Raw genomic sequence first — 15,145 nt, forward strand, 5'->3', positions numbered from 1 at the left:
TCCCACAATGCTGAGTGAAGCTCTGAGTTGAGAAATGGTCAATTCCATAATATCATGGCCGGTGAGCCATTAAAAAGGCAACTGAAAAATCATTTAATAAAACCAGTCCCTAAGTTGTTACCAAAAGCATCTGAAATTTTAGCAACAAAGGGTCAGGGTCCCCTGTCCCTTCCCCTGCTGTAAATGCCACAGGCATGATAAATTAGTGAGTGATGGACAACAGAATCAAAAAAATCAAATTTACTTTTCACGAGCCATATCTAGTTTCATTCCCCACGGCGAGGACGTTTGTTCAGTTCCACTTTCTGCTTCTAGTCAGTTTTACTTCCAGGTTCTCATAATCCTGCATAATTTGTGTGGGCCACACTGCAGAGGAAACAGAGTTCCTAGTCATTGGGGACTGAGTCAGCGCTGAGTTATGCTGGCATAATTGAGGTTGTTAAGGGAAATGCCAAAGGAGACGAGCCATTTCATGGAGTATCATTTAAAAAAAAAAACCAACTTACCGTATGGTGACTGAATTGTGAGCTAGCGCTATAAGAAAGGTATTGTGCTCCTGCTTGTGAATAGAAATGTCTTCTGTCATTAACTCATCCTTTCTTTTCTGCTGGCTTCCCTGCTCCTGAAGCTGTCTCCAAGTATTACTATTGCTATGACCGTTTGGGACTCCGCTGGTACAATGTATGAATTCTTTGCGAGGTAGGGTTGCCAGATGGCTGGTTTTCAACCGGAAAGTCTGGTCAAAAGGGACCCTGTGCAGTACATCTGACCAGACTCCAAAAGTCCGGTTACCATGGGCCAGGGGAGGCACCAGGTCATCATCCCGCTCCAGGCCCTGCTCCGCCAAGGTCATCTCCTACCTGCAGCTCGTGGGCAGGCAGACTCCATGTTGGGCCTGCAATTCCTGTCCCAGCCCTGGAGAAGAGGGAGCCCAGCTTGGGGGGTGGGGGTGGGTGGAGGTGGAGGGGATTGAGCAACAAGGAAGGGGGAGGAGGGGAGAGCAGTGAGTGGGGGGCAGGGCCTGGGGAAAAGGTGGAGTGGGGGATGGCCTTGGGGGGAAGAGGCAGAGTGGTGGCAGAGGGGGGTTCTTGCTGTAGTGTACAGTTTTCAGACATTAGAGAGTTGGCAACCCTAGTATATTTCTTCACCAAGCTGCAGACTCCATTTTGAACACTCAGCCCTTTGTCTTCTCTTTGCTTCCAGCTTGGACTGAAATTCTAACAGGGTAGAGGGCAAAGGCCTGACAACAGAGTCGTTAAACTTTGATGATAGACCATCAAAATGACAGAAATGGCAGTCCCCACCTCCCTCCAGTAAACTAGTTTTTCAAGGGAAGATCGCCTTGGCAACAAAGTCACCTGGCAGGGGGCTGAAATCACCTGAGCAGAATGTCACCGGACAAAGGGACTGGCAGTTATAAAAGGGTAGGGGTTACTTTGCTGAGGGGGCCATTTTTCTCCAGCTCAAGATGAGGGAGAAGGAAGTCAGCAACTCAGGAAGTAGGAGCTTGATGAGACAAGGGACCTTCCTACCCACTTGGACCCAGATGGGCCCCAAAGAGCTCCTCAGGGAAGGGTGAGCTAGCTTGGGGCATTGCGGTTAGGAAGTTTGCTGTGTCCTAAATGCTATAGCCTCTCTTGTGAGTTAGCTGTTGAGTAAAAGCGCAATGGTGTTAGAATCCTACACGAAATGGCTGTGTGTGATATATGCTACAGCTACTGTGTGTCTCCAGCAAGTGAAACGAGATCCTGGAAGCCTCATACCTTTGAGGTGCGGTTCTAGGAGAAGGGTACATTTTGGTTACTGGGGGGCTCCAGAAATCATAGAAGGTTAGGGTTGGAAGAGACCTCAGGAGGTTCTAGTCCAACCCCCTGCTCAAAGCAGGACCAACCCCAACTAAACCATCCCAGCCAGGGCTTTGTCAAGCCGGGTCTTAAAAACCTCTATGATGAAGATTCTACCACCTCCCTAGCTAACCCATTCCAGTGCTTCACTACCCTCCTAGTTAAATAATTTTTCCTAGACCTCCCCCACTGCAACTTGAGGGTAACAGACTGAGAGTTGGCGCCCAGGAAATGTGCCACTGAGGCCAAGAGAAGAAAGAATGTTGTAGCCTACAGAGACCCACGGAAGCTTAAAACACCTGAGGATCCAGAGGCTTGGATTCCCTTCACAGCAAGCTTTTGGGCGGCTGGTGAGGATCCGTGACAGTTGCGTGGTGAGGTAGCCTGCCTTAGTGTGAGTTACTGTGAGGCTATCATTTGGCCCATATTAAGTCTTTCCTTAAGTGAATGTATTATTATGCTTTTTGCAGAGGGGAACAATTTGCAGTGACTAGAAAAAAGTGAACAAAACCTGATACGCAAGATGCAGTAGGCGGGAGCTGTATTGTGCACCTGCTTCCCCAGTGATACAGCAGGAACCTAGGATATGTCTACACTACGAAATTAGGTCAAATTTATAGAAGTTGGTTTTGTAGAAAGTGTTTTTATTCAGTCGATTGTGTGTGTCCCCACACAAATGCTCTAAGTGCATGTAGTCGGTGGAGTGTGTCCACAGTACTGAGGCAACCATTGACTTCCGGAGCATTGCACTATGGGTAGCTATCCCACAGTTCCCGCAGTCTCCGCCGTCCATTTGAATTCTGGGTGGAAATCCCAGTGCCTGATGGGGCTAAAACATTGTTGCTGGTGGTTCTGGGTACATATTGTCAGGCCCCCCTTCTCTCCCTCCTTCCATGAAAGCAAGGGCAGACAATCGTTTTGCACCTTTTTTCTTGAGTTACCTGTGCAGATGCCATACCACGGCAAGCATGGAGCCCGCTCAGCTAACCATCACCGTATGTCTCCTGGGTGCTGGCAGATGTGGTACTGCATTGCTACACAGCAGCAGTTTATTGCCTTTTGGCAGCAGACAGTGCAGTATGACTGGTAGCCACCATCAACGTAGTCCTGGGTGCTCTTTTAACCGACCTCAATGAGGTCGGGGCGCCTGGGTAAACATGGGAGTGACTCAACCAGGTCATTTCCCTTTTAAGTTGCGTGTCATGGCGATTGAGTCCTACCGGCAGTGCACTGTCTTTTAATCAGCAGCCAGCAGAAGACGATGGCAAGTAGTCATACGGCACCGTCTTCTGCCGAGCACCCAGGAGATGATGATGGCTAGCGGTCGTACTGCACAGTCTGCTGCCAGCAAGATGTATAAAGATAGATGAAGTGGCTCAAAATGAGAAATAGACCAGATTTGTTTTGTATTCATTTTCTCCTCCCTCCCTCCGTGAAATCAATGGCCTGCTAAACCCAGTTTTGAGTTCTATCCTTGAGGTTTTGAGCTCTATCCTTGAGGGAGCCATTCAGTTTCTCGCAAAGCCACCCCCTTTGTTGATTTTAATTCCCTGTAAGCCAACCCTGTAAGCCATGTCATCAGTCGCCCCTCCCTTCGTCAGGGCAACGGCAGACAATCGTTCTGCACCTTCTTTCTGTGCAGACGCCATACCACGGCAAGCATGGAGCCTGCTCAGATCACTTTGGCAATTAGGAGCACATTAAACACCACATGCATTATCCAGCAGTATATGCAGCACCAGAACCTGGCAAAGCGAAACCGGGCAAGTAGGCAACGTCAGCGCAGTGACAAGAGTGATGAGGACATGGACACAGACTTCTCTCAAAGCATGGGCCCTGGCAATGTGGGCATCATGGTGCTAATGGGGCAGGTTCATGCAGTGGCACGCCGATTCTGGGCTCCGGAAACAAGCGCAGACTGGTGGGACCGCATAGTGTTGCAGGTCTGGGACGATTCCCAGTGGCTGCAAAACTTTCGCATGCGTAAGGGCACTTTCATGGAACTTTGTGTCTTGCTTTCCCATGCCCTGAGGCGCAATAATACCAAGATGAGAGCAGCCCTCACAGTTGAGAAGCAAGTGGCAATAGCCCTGTGGAAGCTTGCAACGCCAGACAGCTACCGGTCAGTTGGGAATCAATTTGGAGTGGGCAAATCTACTGTGGGGGCTGCTGTGATGCAAGTAGCCAATGCAATCAAAGATCTGCTGATATCAAGGGTAGTGACCCTGGGAAATGTACAGGTCATAGTGGATGGCTTTGCTGCAATGGGATTCCCTAACTGTGGTGGGGCCATAGATGGAACCCATATCCCTATCTTGGCACCGGAGCACCAAGCTGGCAAGTACATAAACCACAAGGGGTACTTTTCAATAGTGCTGCAAGCACTGGTGGATCACAAGGGACGTTTCACCAACATCAACGTGGGATGGCTGGGAAAGGTACATGGCGCTCGCATCTTCAGGGACTCTGGTCTGTTTCAAAAGCTGCAGGAAGGGACTTTATTCCCAGACCAGAAAATAACCGTTGGGGATGTTGAAATGCCTTTAGCTATCCTTGGGGACCCAGCCTACCCCTTAATGCCATGGCTCATGAAACCATACACAGGCAGCCTGGACAGTAGTCAGGAGCTGTTCAACTACAGGCTGAGCAAGTGCAGAATGATGGTAGAATGTGCATTTGGACATTTAAAAGCGCGCTGGTGCAGTTTACTGACTCAGTTAGACCTCAGCAAAACCAATATTCCCACTGTTATTACTGCTTGCTGTGAGCTCCACAATGTCTGTGAGAGTAAGGGGGAGACATTTATGGTGGGGTGGGAGGTTGAGGCAAATCACCTGGCTGCTGGTTACGCACAGCCAGACACCAGGGCGGTTAGAAGAGCACAGGAGGGCACGATGTGCATCAGAGAAGCTTTGAAAACCAGTTTCATGACTGGACAGGCTACAGTATGAAAGTTCTGTTTGTTTCTCCTTGATGAAACCGCCCACCCCTTGGTTCATTCTACTTCCCTGTAAGCTAACCACCCTCCCCTCTTCCCTTCGATCACTGCTTGCAGAGGCAATAAAGTCATTGTTGCTTCACATTCATGCATTCTTTATTAATTCATCACACAAATAGGGGGATAACTACCAAGGTAGCCCAGGAGGGGTCGTGGAGGAGAGAAGCCCCAGGAGGGGTGGTGGAGGAGGGAAGGACAAGGCCACACAGCACTTTAAAAGTTTAAAACTTTAAAACTTATTGAATGCCAGCCTTCTGTTGCTTGGGCAATCCTCTGGGGTGGAGTGGCTGGGTGGCTGGAGGCCCCCCCCCCCCACCGTGTTCTTGGGCGCCTGGGTGAGGAGACTGTGGAACTTGGAGAGGAGGGCGGTTGGTTACACAGGGGCTGTAGCGGCGGTCTGTGCTCCAGCTGCCTTTCCTGTAGCTCAACCATATGCTGGAGCATATTAGTTTGATCCTCCAGCAGCCTCACCATTGAGTCCTGCCTCCTCTCATCACGCTGTTGCCACCTTTCAGCTTCAGCCCTCTCTTCAGCCCGCCACTTACTCTCTTCAGCCCGCCATCTCTCCTCCCGGTCATTTTGTGCTTTCCTGCACTCTGACATTGTCTGCCTCCACGCATTCGTCTGTGCTCTGTCAGTGTAGGAGGACAGCATGAGCTCAGACAACATTTCATCACGAGTGCATTTTTTTCGCCTTCTGATCTTTGCTAGCCTCTGGGAAGGAGAAGATCCTGTGATCCTTGAAACACATGCAGCTGGTGGAGAAAATAAAAGGGACAGTGGTATTTAAAAAGACACATTTTATAGAACAGTGGGTACACTCTTTCACGGTAAACCTTGCTGTTAACATTACATACATAGCACATGTGCTTTCGTTCCAAGGTTGCATTTTGCGTCCCCCCAGCGTAGGGCTAGCCCCTCCCCCCTCCCCGTGGCTAACAGCGGGGAACATTTCTGTTCAGCCACAGGCAAACGGCCCAGCAGGAACAGGCACCTCTGAATGTCCCCTTAAGAAAAGCACCCTATTTCAAACAGGTGACCATGAATGATATCACTCTCCTGAGGATAACACAGAGAGATAAAGAACAGATGTTGTTTGAACACCAGCAAACATACACTGCAATGCTTTGTTCTACAATAATTCCCGAGTACGTGCTACTGACCTGGAGTGGTAAAGTGTCCTACCATGGTGGATGGAATAAGGCTGCCCTCTCCAGAAACCTTTTGCAAAGGCTTGGGAGTACATCCATGAGAGCCGTGAATGCCAGGGCAAATTAATCATTAAATATGCTTGCTTTTAAACCATGTATAGTATTTTAAAACGTACACTCACCAGAGGTCCCTTCTCTGCCTGGCGGGTCCGGGAGGCAGCCTTGGGTGGGTTCGGGGGGTACTGGCTCCAGGTCCAGGGTGAGGAACAGTTCCTGGCTGTTGGGAAAACCAGTTTCTCCGCTTGCTTGCTGTGAGCTATCTACAACCTCATCATCATCATCTTCCTCATCCCCAAAACCTGCTTCCGTGTTGCCTCCATCTCCATTGAAAGAGTCAAACAACACGGATGGGGTAGTGGTGGCTGACCCTCCTAAAATGGCATGCAGCTCGTCATAGAAGCAGCATGTTTTGGGCTCTGACCCGGAGCGGCCGTTCACCTCTCTGGTTTTCTGGTAGGCTTGCCTCATCTCCTTAAGTTTCACGTGGCACTGCTTCGGGTCCCTGTTATGGCCTCTGTCCTTCATGCCCTGGGAGATTTTGACAAATGTTTTGGCATTTCGAAAACTGGAATGGAGTTCTGATAGCACGGATTCCTCTCCCCATACAGCGATCAGATCCCGTACCTCCCGTTTGGTCCATGCTGGAGCTCTTTTGCGATTCTGGGACTCCATCATGGTCACCTCTGCTGATGAGCGCTGCATGGTCACCATGTTGCCACGCTGGCCAAACAGGAAATTGAAATTCAAAAGTTCGCGGGCCTTTTCCTGCCTACCTGGCCAGTGCATCTGAGTTGAGAGTGCTGTCCAGAGTGGTCACAATGGAGCACACTGGGATAGCTCACAGAGGCCAATACTGTCTAATTGTGTCCACAGTACCCCAAATTCGACCTAGCAAGGCTGATTTCAGCGTTAATCCCGTTGTCGGGGGTGTAAGGAAATCAATTTTAAGAGCCCTTTAAGTCGAAAAAAAGGGCTTCGTTTTGTGGATGGGTGCAGGGTTGAATCGATTTAACGCTGCTAGATATGACCTCAACTCCTAGTGTAGACCAGGGCCTAGAATAAAGAGAGCAACAGGGATTTGGGCCAAAGTAGCATCCCTTTCTGTGCCCAGCCGTTATTAGGATGTGGATTTATTGCTGTCACTAAGGGCCACAGTTCCAAAACAGCCTTGCTCCAAGTTAGGCACCAGCATAAGTGAGCAGGTTTTCAGACGATCTCAGTGTGCCAGGCATGCATTGGGTGCTAGGGATTTTTGAAAATGTGGTCCTTGTTAGGTGCCAAAAATGTGAGCATGAGGTTGTTCTTGTAGGCAGTTTTGAAAATCTGGCCCTTTGGGCCTTCTTGAGCCATAGGAGTAGGACAGGCTTTTCACAAAGGATTAATGTCTGTGGGACAAGTTCTCCTCCCAGTTACACCAGTGTGGATTTACAGTAACACCAGTGAAGTTGCTCCTGATTGACACTGATTTGCGTGAGGTCAGCATCTGGCCCTTCCGTTCTGGAGGAGCTCATGTACCATGATCCCAGTTTGACATCACCTCTCCTCTTGCCTTCTGGAACCTCGTCAGTGCTCTTTCTGAAGGGAAGAGGGTCACTTCGATCCTTCGCTCTATGAACAATATTTGATCTAGTGGTTCATGGATATTCTGACCACGTTATTATCACAATTACTGATTTTTGTATCGTGACCAAAAATGTGCTCAACATTATGAGAGACTTGAAATGGACCAACCTTTGGTTCCTTCTGTCTGGTAAATCCCTTCTTAGGTGATCTTGAGAAATGCTCTTCTGGACTGTCAGCAACAGACATTTTTTTTAGATGTCATCTCCAGTTTTAAATGTTTCTTTGGGATCTCGAATAGGATAGGACTAGACGCAGGTATGTCTCTCAGAAGGGAGGCTATTCTCACTGAGATCTGCAACATGTTCCTGCTGCTCTTTGGATGAAACGATTATCTGTCTCACTTTGTATGCCAACCTCATCAGTATTCACATTTTTAACCGATTGACCCAGAATGCAGAGCAACATTAATCATGCAATATGCCACCCTCCAGTCTATACTGTGTGATTGCTTTACCTCCGGATTTGCGTCCCTGGGGACTGGACACCTGGACCTCCAATAAGTCTCAATAGACATGTAAGGCCCATTTCAACAGGCAACGGGCCTAATTCACCTTTGCATTATTCTAGGTATGGAATTACTTTATAAGGCTGCTCTAACCTATGCCAGGGTTGGGACACAACTGAACAGAGACTCAGAGAACTCCCTGATGCCTCCCACTTCTGGTGCTCTGAGTGGATCCCAGCCACAGCAGTGAATTTGCCCCTTAGTTTCTAAAAAAAATCATATTAACCATACAGGGCCAGGGCCTCTGCTTACCTTGCACCTTGTGCCATCATTTGCATCTATGCAAAACAGGGGGTAACAGGACAATGGTGCAAGTGGAAAAAGCATTTCACACTCACTTTGCATGGGTGTAAATGATGAGACATTGTGAGGCAATGGCGACTCAGGCCCATTGCTTTCAAATTCAGCAAAGACATCAATCATCATTCATCACTCATCATCATCAAACGCAGTAGTAGATTGTGCAAATGCTACTGAGCAGCCTGCATTTGAATCCCTGTTTGATTCAAAAGATGTTTTAATAAATGCTCTTTTTTTGGGACAAGGGGGAGGAGGAAGGGAGGAGACAGGTGAGGACACATACTTTAGATTTAGGGTTATAGCAAAAGTGTTTTTTTTCCAATTCACAACATGGAGATGGTGAGACACTGACGTATGTTCAATGTGCAGTTACAATGGTTGCTTTTCTTCAAAACGCTAAGTTCCGGAGCTGACTTAAATGGTCTCCCAGGGGGAAAGCAGAGAGAAAGAATGGGCACAAAGGTCATGGGGCATGCTATTAGCAAAGAGCTGGGGATAATTCATGGGGAGGTGAGAGGAGGGACCACAGCATGAGAGATCGGAACATGGAGGAGACAGTCAAAAGGAAATTGACTTCTGGAGAGGCTCAATACCCACATTTATTTATCCAGGAGCTAATTATTGACTGAGCTGTTGCCTCATGAATATTTACAGCACCTTGAGGGACCACGAGTCTTAATATTGACTGAAACTCAGTTAATGTATGTACTGTTATTTTGTGCAGACTACTACCTTATACAAGCAGAGTATCTTTTAAGGGATGACAGCAGGGTTGTGTAGTTAGAGCTCTGCACTGCTGACTCTGACAGAGCTACACTACTGCTGTGTGACATGATTTTTAGCTCGAGCAGACATACTCACACTAGCTCTGATTGGGCTAGCATGCTAAAAATAGCAGTTTGGTCGTGGTGGCATGGCCAGCAGCTTGGCCTAGCCAGCCAAGTATTACTCTGGCTGAGCTCCTAGGTGCAATCACAACTCAGATCGGCATGGCCTGGACCTGTAAAAACTGGAAGCACTGTAGAGCCACCAGTATGCTGATGCCTTTGTGCTGTTCTGTAACAAACAAGGAGCCGTGCTGATTCAGGTTCGGTGGGACAGAATGTGTTCTAAACAAGACCATCAAAATGATTGGGCGGGAGGGGGAACCGGAGGGTTGACCATGATCAGCTAATGCATTTTTAAACACCGCTTGCTTTTCTACGCTAAATACTAAGAAGCGTTTAAAAGCTGATTAGTTAACACTTTAGATATTTGCCAAACACTTCTAATTTTTCTAGTCTGGACAGGATGCAAAGGGCATTCCGACCCAGCTGTCGCCAGGCAGGGAACTGCACTCTGCTGGGATTAAAAGGTTCTCCAATCTCCTGATTAACTTGAATGGGTCAGAGTCTCCTCTCACTTACACCAGTTTTACATCTGCTACGCCAAACCTGGCCATTGAATTAGGACCCAGAAATAATGAGATTGTCTTGAAAAATCATGAGATTATTAAAAATAATAATACATTTTGGGTTCTTTGTATTTGCCTTCTGGTTTCTGAACCTTTAGGTGGCTTTTAGTTCATTCACTCAAGTTTTTCTCTGCAACCCAGAGGCCTACCGACTTACTTTAAAAAAAAGCAAGATGAGAGTCTCACCGACTCATATGCCTCCAGGAGGTGGGACTTTAAGAAGAACATCAAATGTCATGAGATTCTCAATAAAATCATGAATTAGCAACACTTGCTTAGAGACCATTTGTAACCATTGCAGGTTGGCATAAATTAGAGCAGCACCTAGCCTGTCCTAAGCTGTTGGGGTTGGGAGCCAGTGCAAATGTGCCATGAGATCCAAGGAGCTGTAACTGGCTCCTGGATGGCTCCTCCCTGCTGTCCTGCACTGAGGGGATCTCCATGTGGAACAGAATCAGGGTCTTACAGACAAAACATCCTCTAATCCAGAAGAGTTTTTTTCAACCCAACAGACTATGCCTCATCCCAGGCAAAGCAAACCCACTGGCAGAGATGAAACAGGAAAGAGTGAATCCAGAAACACCAGATGGGTCCCAGAGGTCCTGAAAAGGTGAGAGAGAAGACAGCAGAGGTGGAGTAATTTCCTTTTTTTTATTATACAGGATTTTATATACAAGGCCACCTTCTTCCCACATATTAGCATCATGGTCAGTTCATAGCAAAAAATTGCAGCTCATCTCTCAAAGCCTAGACAACAATGCTACAACGGCTCGGCACAGCACAATGGACAAACAAATAGTACCAGAACTGAAACATGGAAGGAAGAGGAGAAGGAAAAGAAAAGAATGGTCGTCCCTTTTAGCCCTCATGATTATTTCCAACGACGAAATGCAAGTAAAACGTTGTGCTTCAAAAGCCATGCTTACAAGCAGGCCAGGCTCTTTCGGGGAGGGAAGCACGGCCCCATGGCTTGCTTTCCACTCTGTCTCCCTCCTAAAGACTCTGTGAGAGGCCTGGGTTTGAGTGCTGGAGCAGAAACCAGGATGCCGCTGGGAAACTGTTCAAGCGGCTCTCTGTGGTTCTGCTTTGTTTCATCCAGTTTCTTGGAGTTGGTCAAGGAGAAGACATGGGCAGCACTCGAGAGGGTGCGGGGGGGGGCTCCGGTTGGCATGTCAGTGTGGACTGAGTCTCAGCCCCATCAACCTCTGAAGCCAGAGACTAGGAATAAGCCCAATAAAGAGGGAATCTGTGACCGTGCAACAGATGGGGAAGTGGGGGTCCTTTTACAGACTGTTTCATTTGAAGAAACCACCCATGTCTGCTGACCTTTGTCTTCTGGGCTGTGAGTGGGCTAAGGGCAGTGTGAACTCAGGAGTGGAGAGGGAAGTGGATGCTCTAATTCCCTCAGGCCCAGCATGCCGGACACTAACCCTCACAAGTCTTTTATGCTCAGGTGAGTTACTACACCCCCCCCCCCCCCAGCCCCATTGCAATACACATCGATGCAGAGTGGAGCCTTCAGGGTCTGGTGCAGGGACCAGCTCATCTCTCCCGCACCGCCTCCCAGCCAGACCTTGAAGGCCCAGAGGGAGGCTGGAGCGAGGGATTGTGTGTGACCATGCTGCCATAGGGGATTGGGCCAGAGGGGAAGAGGTGGCATCGCACCCCTCAGCCTGAACTGTTTGATTGTCCAATAAAAGGGTGTCACACTAGCCACCTGGGTCCACTTTCACCCACACCCCCTTATTCCACAGTGACTGTTTGCCTGCTTACCCTTTAGTTACACATTGTCAGTCGGATGGCTAAGAAACCAGACCTCTGAAGACTAAAGGTGCTCTGTTTCTGCTGCTCTGGCTCACCTATTCTCCTGTTGATGGCTTCCTTCTCTCTCTTCGTGCTGACATGGTGGTCCAAGGAGCCCAGTGCAGAACAAGGGGTATGGTACCGATTCCCTTACACTTGGAGGTGACCGTGCATCCAAGGTGGCTCATGGGGTAAAAAGGACTCGGAACGAGGTGATCGGTCCGAGGAGGAAAGGTGCCCCTCTGCCCCATTCATGAACATGATCATATGTGTGAAACTACAAATTGTCCAGACCAACATACTCATTTCCCCAATTAACAAACACGCCGGCCCCTTCTACCTCAGGAACTAAATTCTTTATTGGATTACGACTAGCTATGTCTTCCCGCCTCTAAGGACAGCTCTGCAACGTCCCCGATTCATTTTACAATACAACCTCCATCCCAGAGAGTGGTCAGTGACGGTCATGGAGCGTGTATTTGTCCACTGCCTAGGCCAGCAGCAGGGCTCTGAGGAGCAGGGATCCACTTGGATGACTGGTTTTCTTTGTTTTTGCTTTACAGATGGGTTGAAGATGTCGGTCCATGTTTCTCCTTTGGAATGCCAGGCGGAGATGACAGCAGCCCTGCATTTTATGCTTGTCCGGCTCAGCATGCCAGTCCAGGGTATAACCTTGTGCTCTCCTCACACTGGTGTTCATCGCTGCTCTGAATGTGCTACTACGAGAGAGGAGGGAGAAAAACAGGAGCGTCACTCTCCGTGTGATTTAGGAGATGAACTTAGGGGTCAATCCAGAGCCCAGCTGAGCAGCCAGGCTTGGTGCTGGGAAAATGCACAGGGTTTGTTGGGCGACGCATCTTCCAAAGAAGCTAAGATACATAAGGGGGAAACGTTTCCCCCGAATCCAGCATGCAACCCTTGGAGACTTGAGAGCTGCGCTAGCTGTACCTGCTTACTGTAGGCTGGCGTCCTCCATAACTCTGTAATGGCTGTTCTCCTGGTGGGAGGGAAAAGGCAAAGAGAAACAGAAACAGGAAATCAACATTAGCCCCTCCTCTTGGGCAGTTCCAGCACGGGGAGTTCAATGATTAGCTCAGACCATGGTGGAAAAGATGGAGGGTGGGGAAGGTGTCAAATCATCCAGGAACATGGATGGAATATATAATGTCACTGGGAAGCAGCAACAGTTGGGGTCCCTAGCATGGATATTCACACACAGCACTGAAAGCATGCAGGGAACATAGCAAACGGCCAAATCCTACAGGTGGTTGCTTGTTGTTTATGCCCTCTCAGTCTCTCCTGTTGAAGCTGTTGCATTCTGGGTAAATTAGAGTCGTTGGAGCAGGGGGACTGGATTCTGGGGCTCCTACCACCCCAGGGAGTGCTCTAACCACAGATCTAGCTCTCTCAGGATGGTGGGAGCTTCTGAGGGTGATGCTATGTTTGTTACATGCTGTGCACACTAACTGGGCTTCTGTTAGTCTGTGTTTGTTTCTGTTTTGTTACTTGCTGTTTCATTGTTTTAGGGGCGTTGTTGGGTCCCTGGCCTTCTCCTTGGGCATCGTGGGGGGTTCAGATCGGGTTCATGGGATCGATTTCAGATGGGTTTAGTGGTTTGACCTGCAAGCACTAGGTTTGGTGTGTGCCTGCTATCTCCTGCACTGGGAAGTGTGTTGCTGAGTGTAGGTGAGGTTATTGGCCATGCTAATATAAAAAATGCCTCTTGAATGAACAAATCTATAGTGATTTTACTGGCCGAGGAGCAGTTTGTGAATAATTTGGTGCTGGAAGGACTCCGATCAAGGAATCTTTTGTTCAAGTTTTTCCCTAGTTTACTCCTGTAATGTCCCCACTTCCTTCAGTGAGACGCTAGTGTCTGATCTCTTCCATTATGGGATGGGAGTTTCTCCTGTTAGTATGCAGATGTGAAATATGTTATGTCATTCTGCCACTAGGTTTAGGTGGTTCTAAACAGCCTTGAACCTGGTTTTAAAGCACCGTATAGATGGTGTTTCCTGTGAGGTACTGCTGGTCACTTGAGGGGTTCCTGTCCATGCATGACTGGCTCGGGGGTTCCTGATTAGAATATGGGACCCCCGGATAGTGTGGAGGGTGCTGGGACATCAATTAACTTGCATCTGTACTGCCAGATTCTATCCCCTCACTCAGCATATGTGGCCTGCCGTTGTCCAGGTAGCAGCCCCCAGAGAGGAACCCTCTATTGTGACCCTGTCAATTGCAGCTGGACAGATGCGAGTCCAGGAGATTGAGGAGCACCTCCCTTGCAGGAAGCAGAAATAGGTTCTAGAGATGGGGTGAAGAACGGATTGACGAGATGGACTTTTGCAGTGCTGTTTCTAAATGGGCTAAGACTCTGACGGCCCTTGACCTGCTGGCAATGGCTGAGGATGGAGCTGTGTACCCCAAGAAGGAGGATAGCATTGCACTGGATGGTAGCTCCATGCCTGGAACTCCCAGTGGGGTGCTGTCTTCCCCTGGCCTGGTGAGTCCTCAAGCCCCCAATCCTGCATGCTGCACTGATGATGCTGGGTCCCAGCCTGGGACTGCACTGCCTGCCACTCTTGGACAATTGGTGTGACAGCTGCTCCCACTGAATCTCCCTCCTTTGTGAATGGTGAGAATATTAGAGTGGTGGCTCAATGTTCTTCTGAGCTGATGGAGCATGAGGGAGATGAAGAGGACAAAGATCTCTCTGAGTCCTCACTGATTCCTGATGTCCCAGCCAGTCAGCTAGATAGGAAGTGCGCTAAGAGCCATTCAATCTTATTGGGCTCTTGCCAGTGTTGTGGTCCCCCTTGGTTGACCCAACAGTTGCAATGGGGCACCTCTGGGTTTAATGGGTTGGGTTTTTTTTTCAGATCTGAAATGGCTCCTTCCTGGATTCTCTTTTCAGGGATGGGTTTTGATTGCCAACAGTCTTGTGTCCACAGGTGGCCTGGGCTAGTGCCCCCCCCCCCCCCCCCCCCCGGGCCTTTTGGATCAGATTCTGAGGCATATTTGTTTGAATAGTTACCACTGGCTGCACCCTGCTTTGTTGTTCCTGCCATTAGATGCAGGGGGCCAGGGGCTCATTGATTTAGTCAGCAGAGTGGCAGCCTTTTGCCTCCACTCTGTTCAGTGGTTGCTATATTCTGTCTTCCCGCTGGCCTGTATGTCCCTTGCTTTTTCTCTCCTCCATCCTGCTGCAGGGATGGGCTTTGACTTTTTCCTGTTTTTGTTGGACCTGTTCTAGATTTGCCTTCACTCTATAATGGTCTTTTTACCGCTTGTTGCCTTCTGCAAAGTGCATGGCCGGACCAGATGTTTTCCGTTTATGGTTCTTGTAAGAGCTGCAGTTTTTTAACCCATCTTTTCACGCTGCAACTCTCTCCTCCAGGAGCCTGTTTT

General features: G+C 48.8%; 2 protein-coding genes across 7 annotated transcripts in view; both read right to left on the reverse strand.

Moving 5' to 3' along the window:
- Positions 1-4,933: 4,933 nt before the first annotated feature.
- LOC140896947 (uncharacterized) lies at positions 4,934-9,450 on the reverse strand. The gene is made up of 2 exons (XM_073309130.1): positions 6,176-9,450; positions 4,934-5,597 (listed from the first exon to the last, which is right to left on the reverse strand). The coding sequence occupies exons 1-2, from the start codon at positions 6,837-6,839 to the stop codon at positions 5,056-5,058; spliced, it is 1,206 nt and encodes a 401-aa protein (XP_073165231.1). The 5' UTR covers positions 6,840-9,450; the 3' UTR covers positions 4,934-5,055.
- Positions 9,451-10,571: 1,121 nt separating this feature from the next.
- RALY (RALY heterogeneous nuclear ribonucleoprotein) overlaps positions 10,572-15,145 on the reverse strand; it is a 277,650-nt gene continuing 273,076 nt past the window's right edge. For 5 of the 6 annotated variants that reach the window (XM_073309892.2, XM_073309890.2, XM_073309888.2 and 2 more), the window contains 2 exons: positions 12,686-12,734; positions 10,572-12,456 (listed from right to left, as the gene is read on the reverse strand). In XM_073309892.2, the coding sequence (XP_073165993.1) occupies positions 12,690-12,734 (45 nt within the window). In that variant the 3' untranslated portion in view covers positions 10,572-12,456; positions 12,686-12,689. The remainder of the gene's footprint in view (positions 12,457-12,685; positions 12,735-15,145) is intronic. The other variant, XM_073309893.2, reaches the window with a different exon arrangement.

The sequence above is a fragment of the Lepidochelys kempii genome, chromosome 13, assembly GCF_965140285.1.
Source record: "Lepidochelys kempii isolate rLepKem1 chromosome 13, rLepKem1.hap1, whole genome shotgun sequence".
In the NCBI taxonomy this organism is placed as follows: Eukaryota; Metazoa; Chordata; order Testudines; family Cheloniidae; genus Lepidochelys; species Lepidochelys kempii.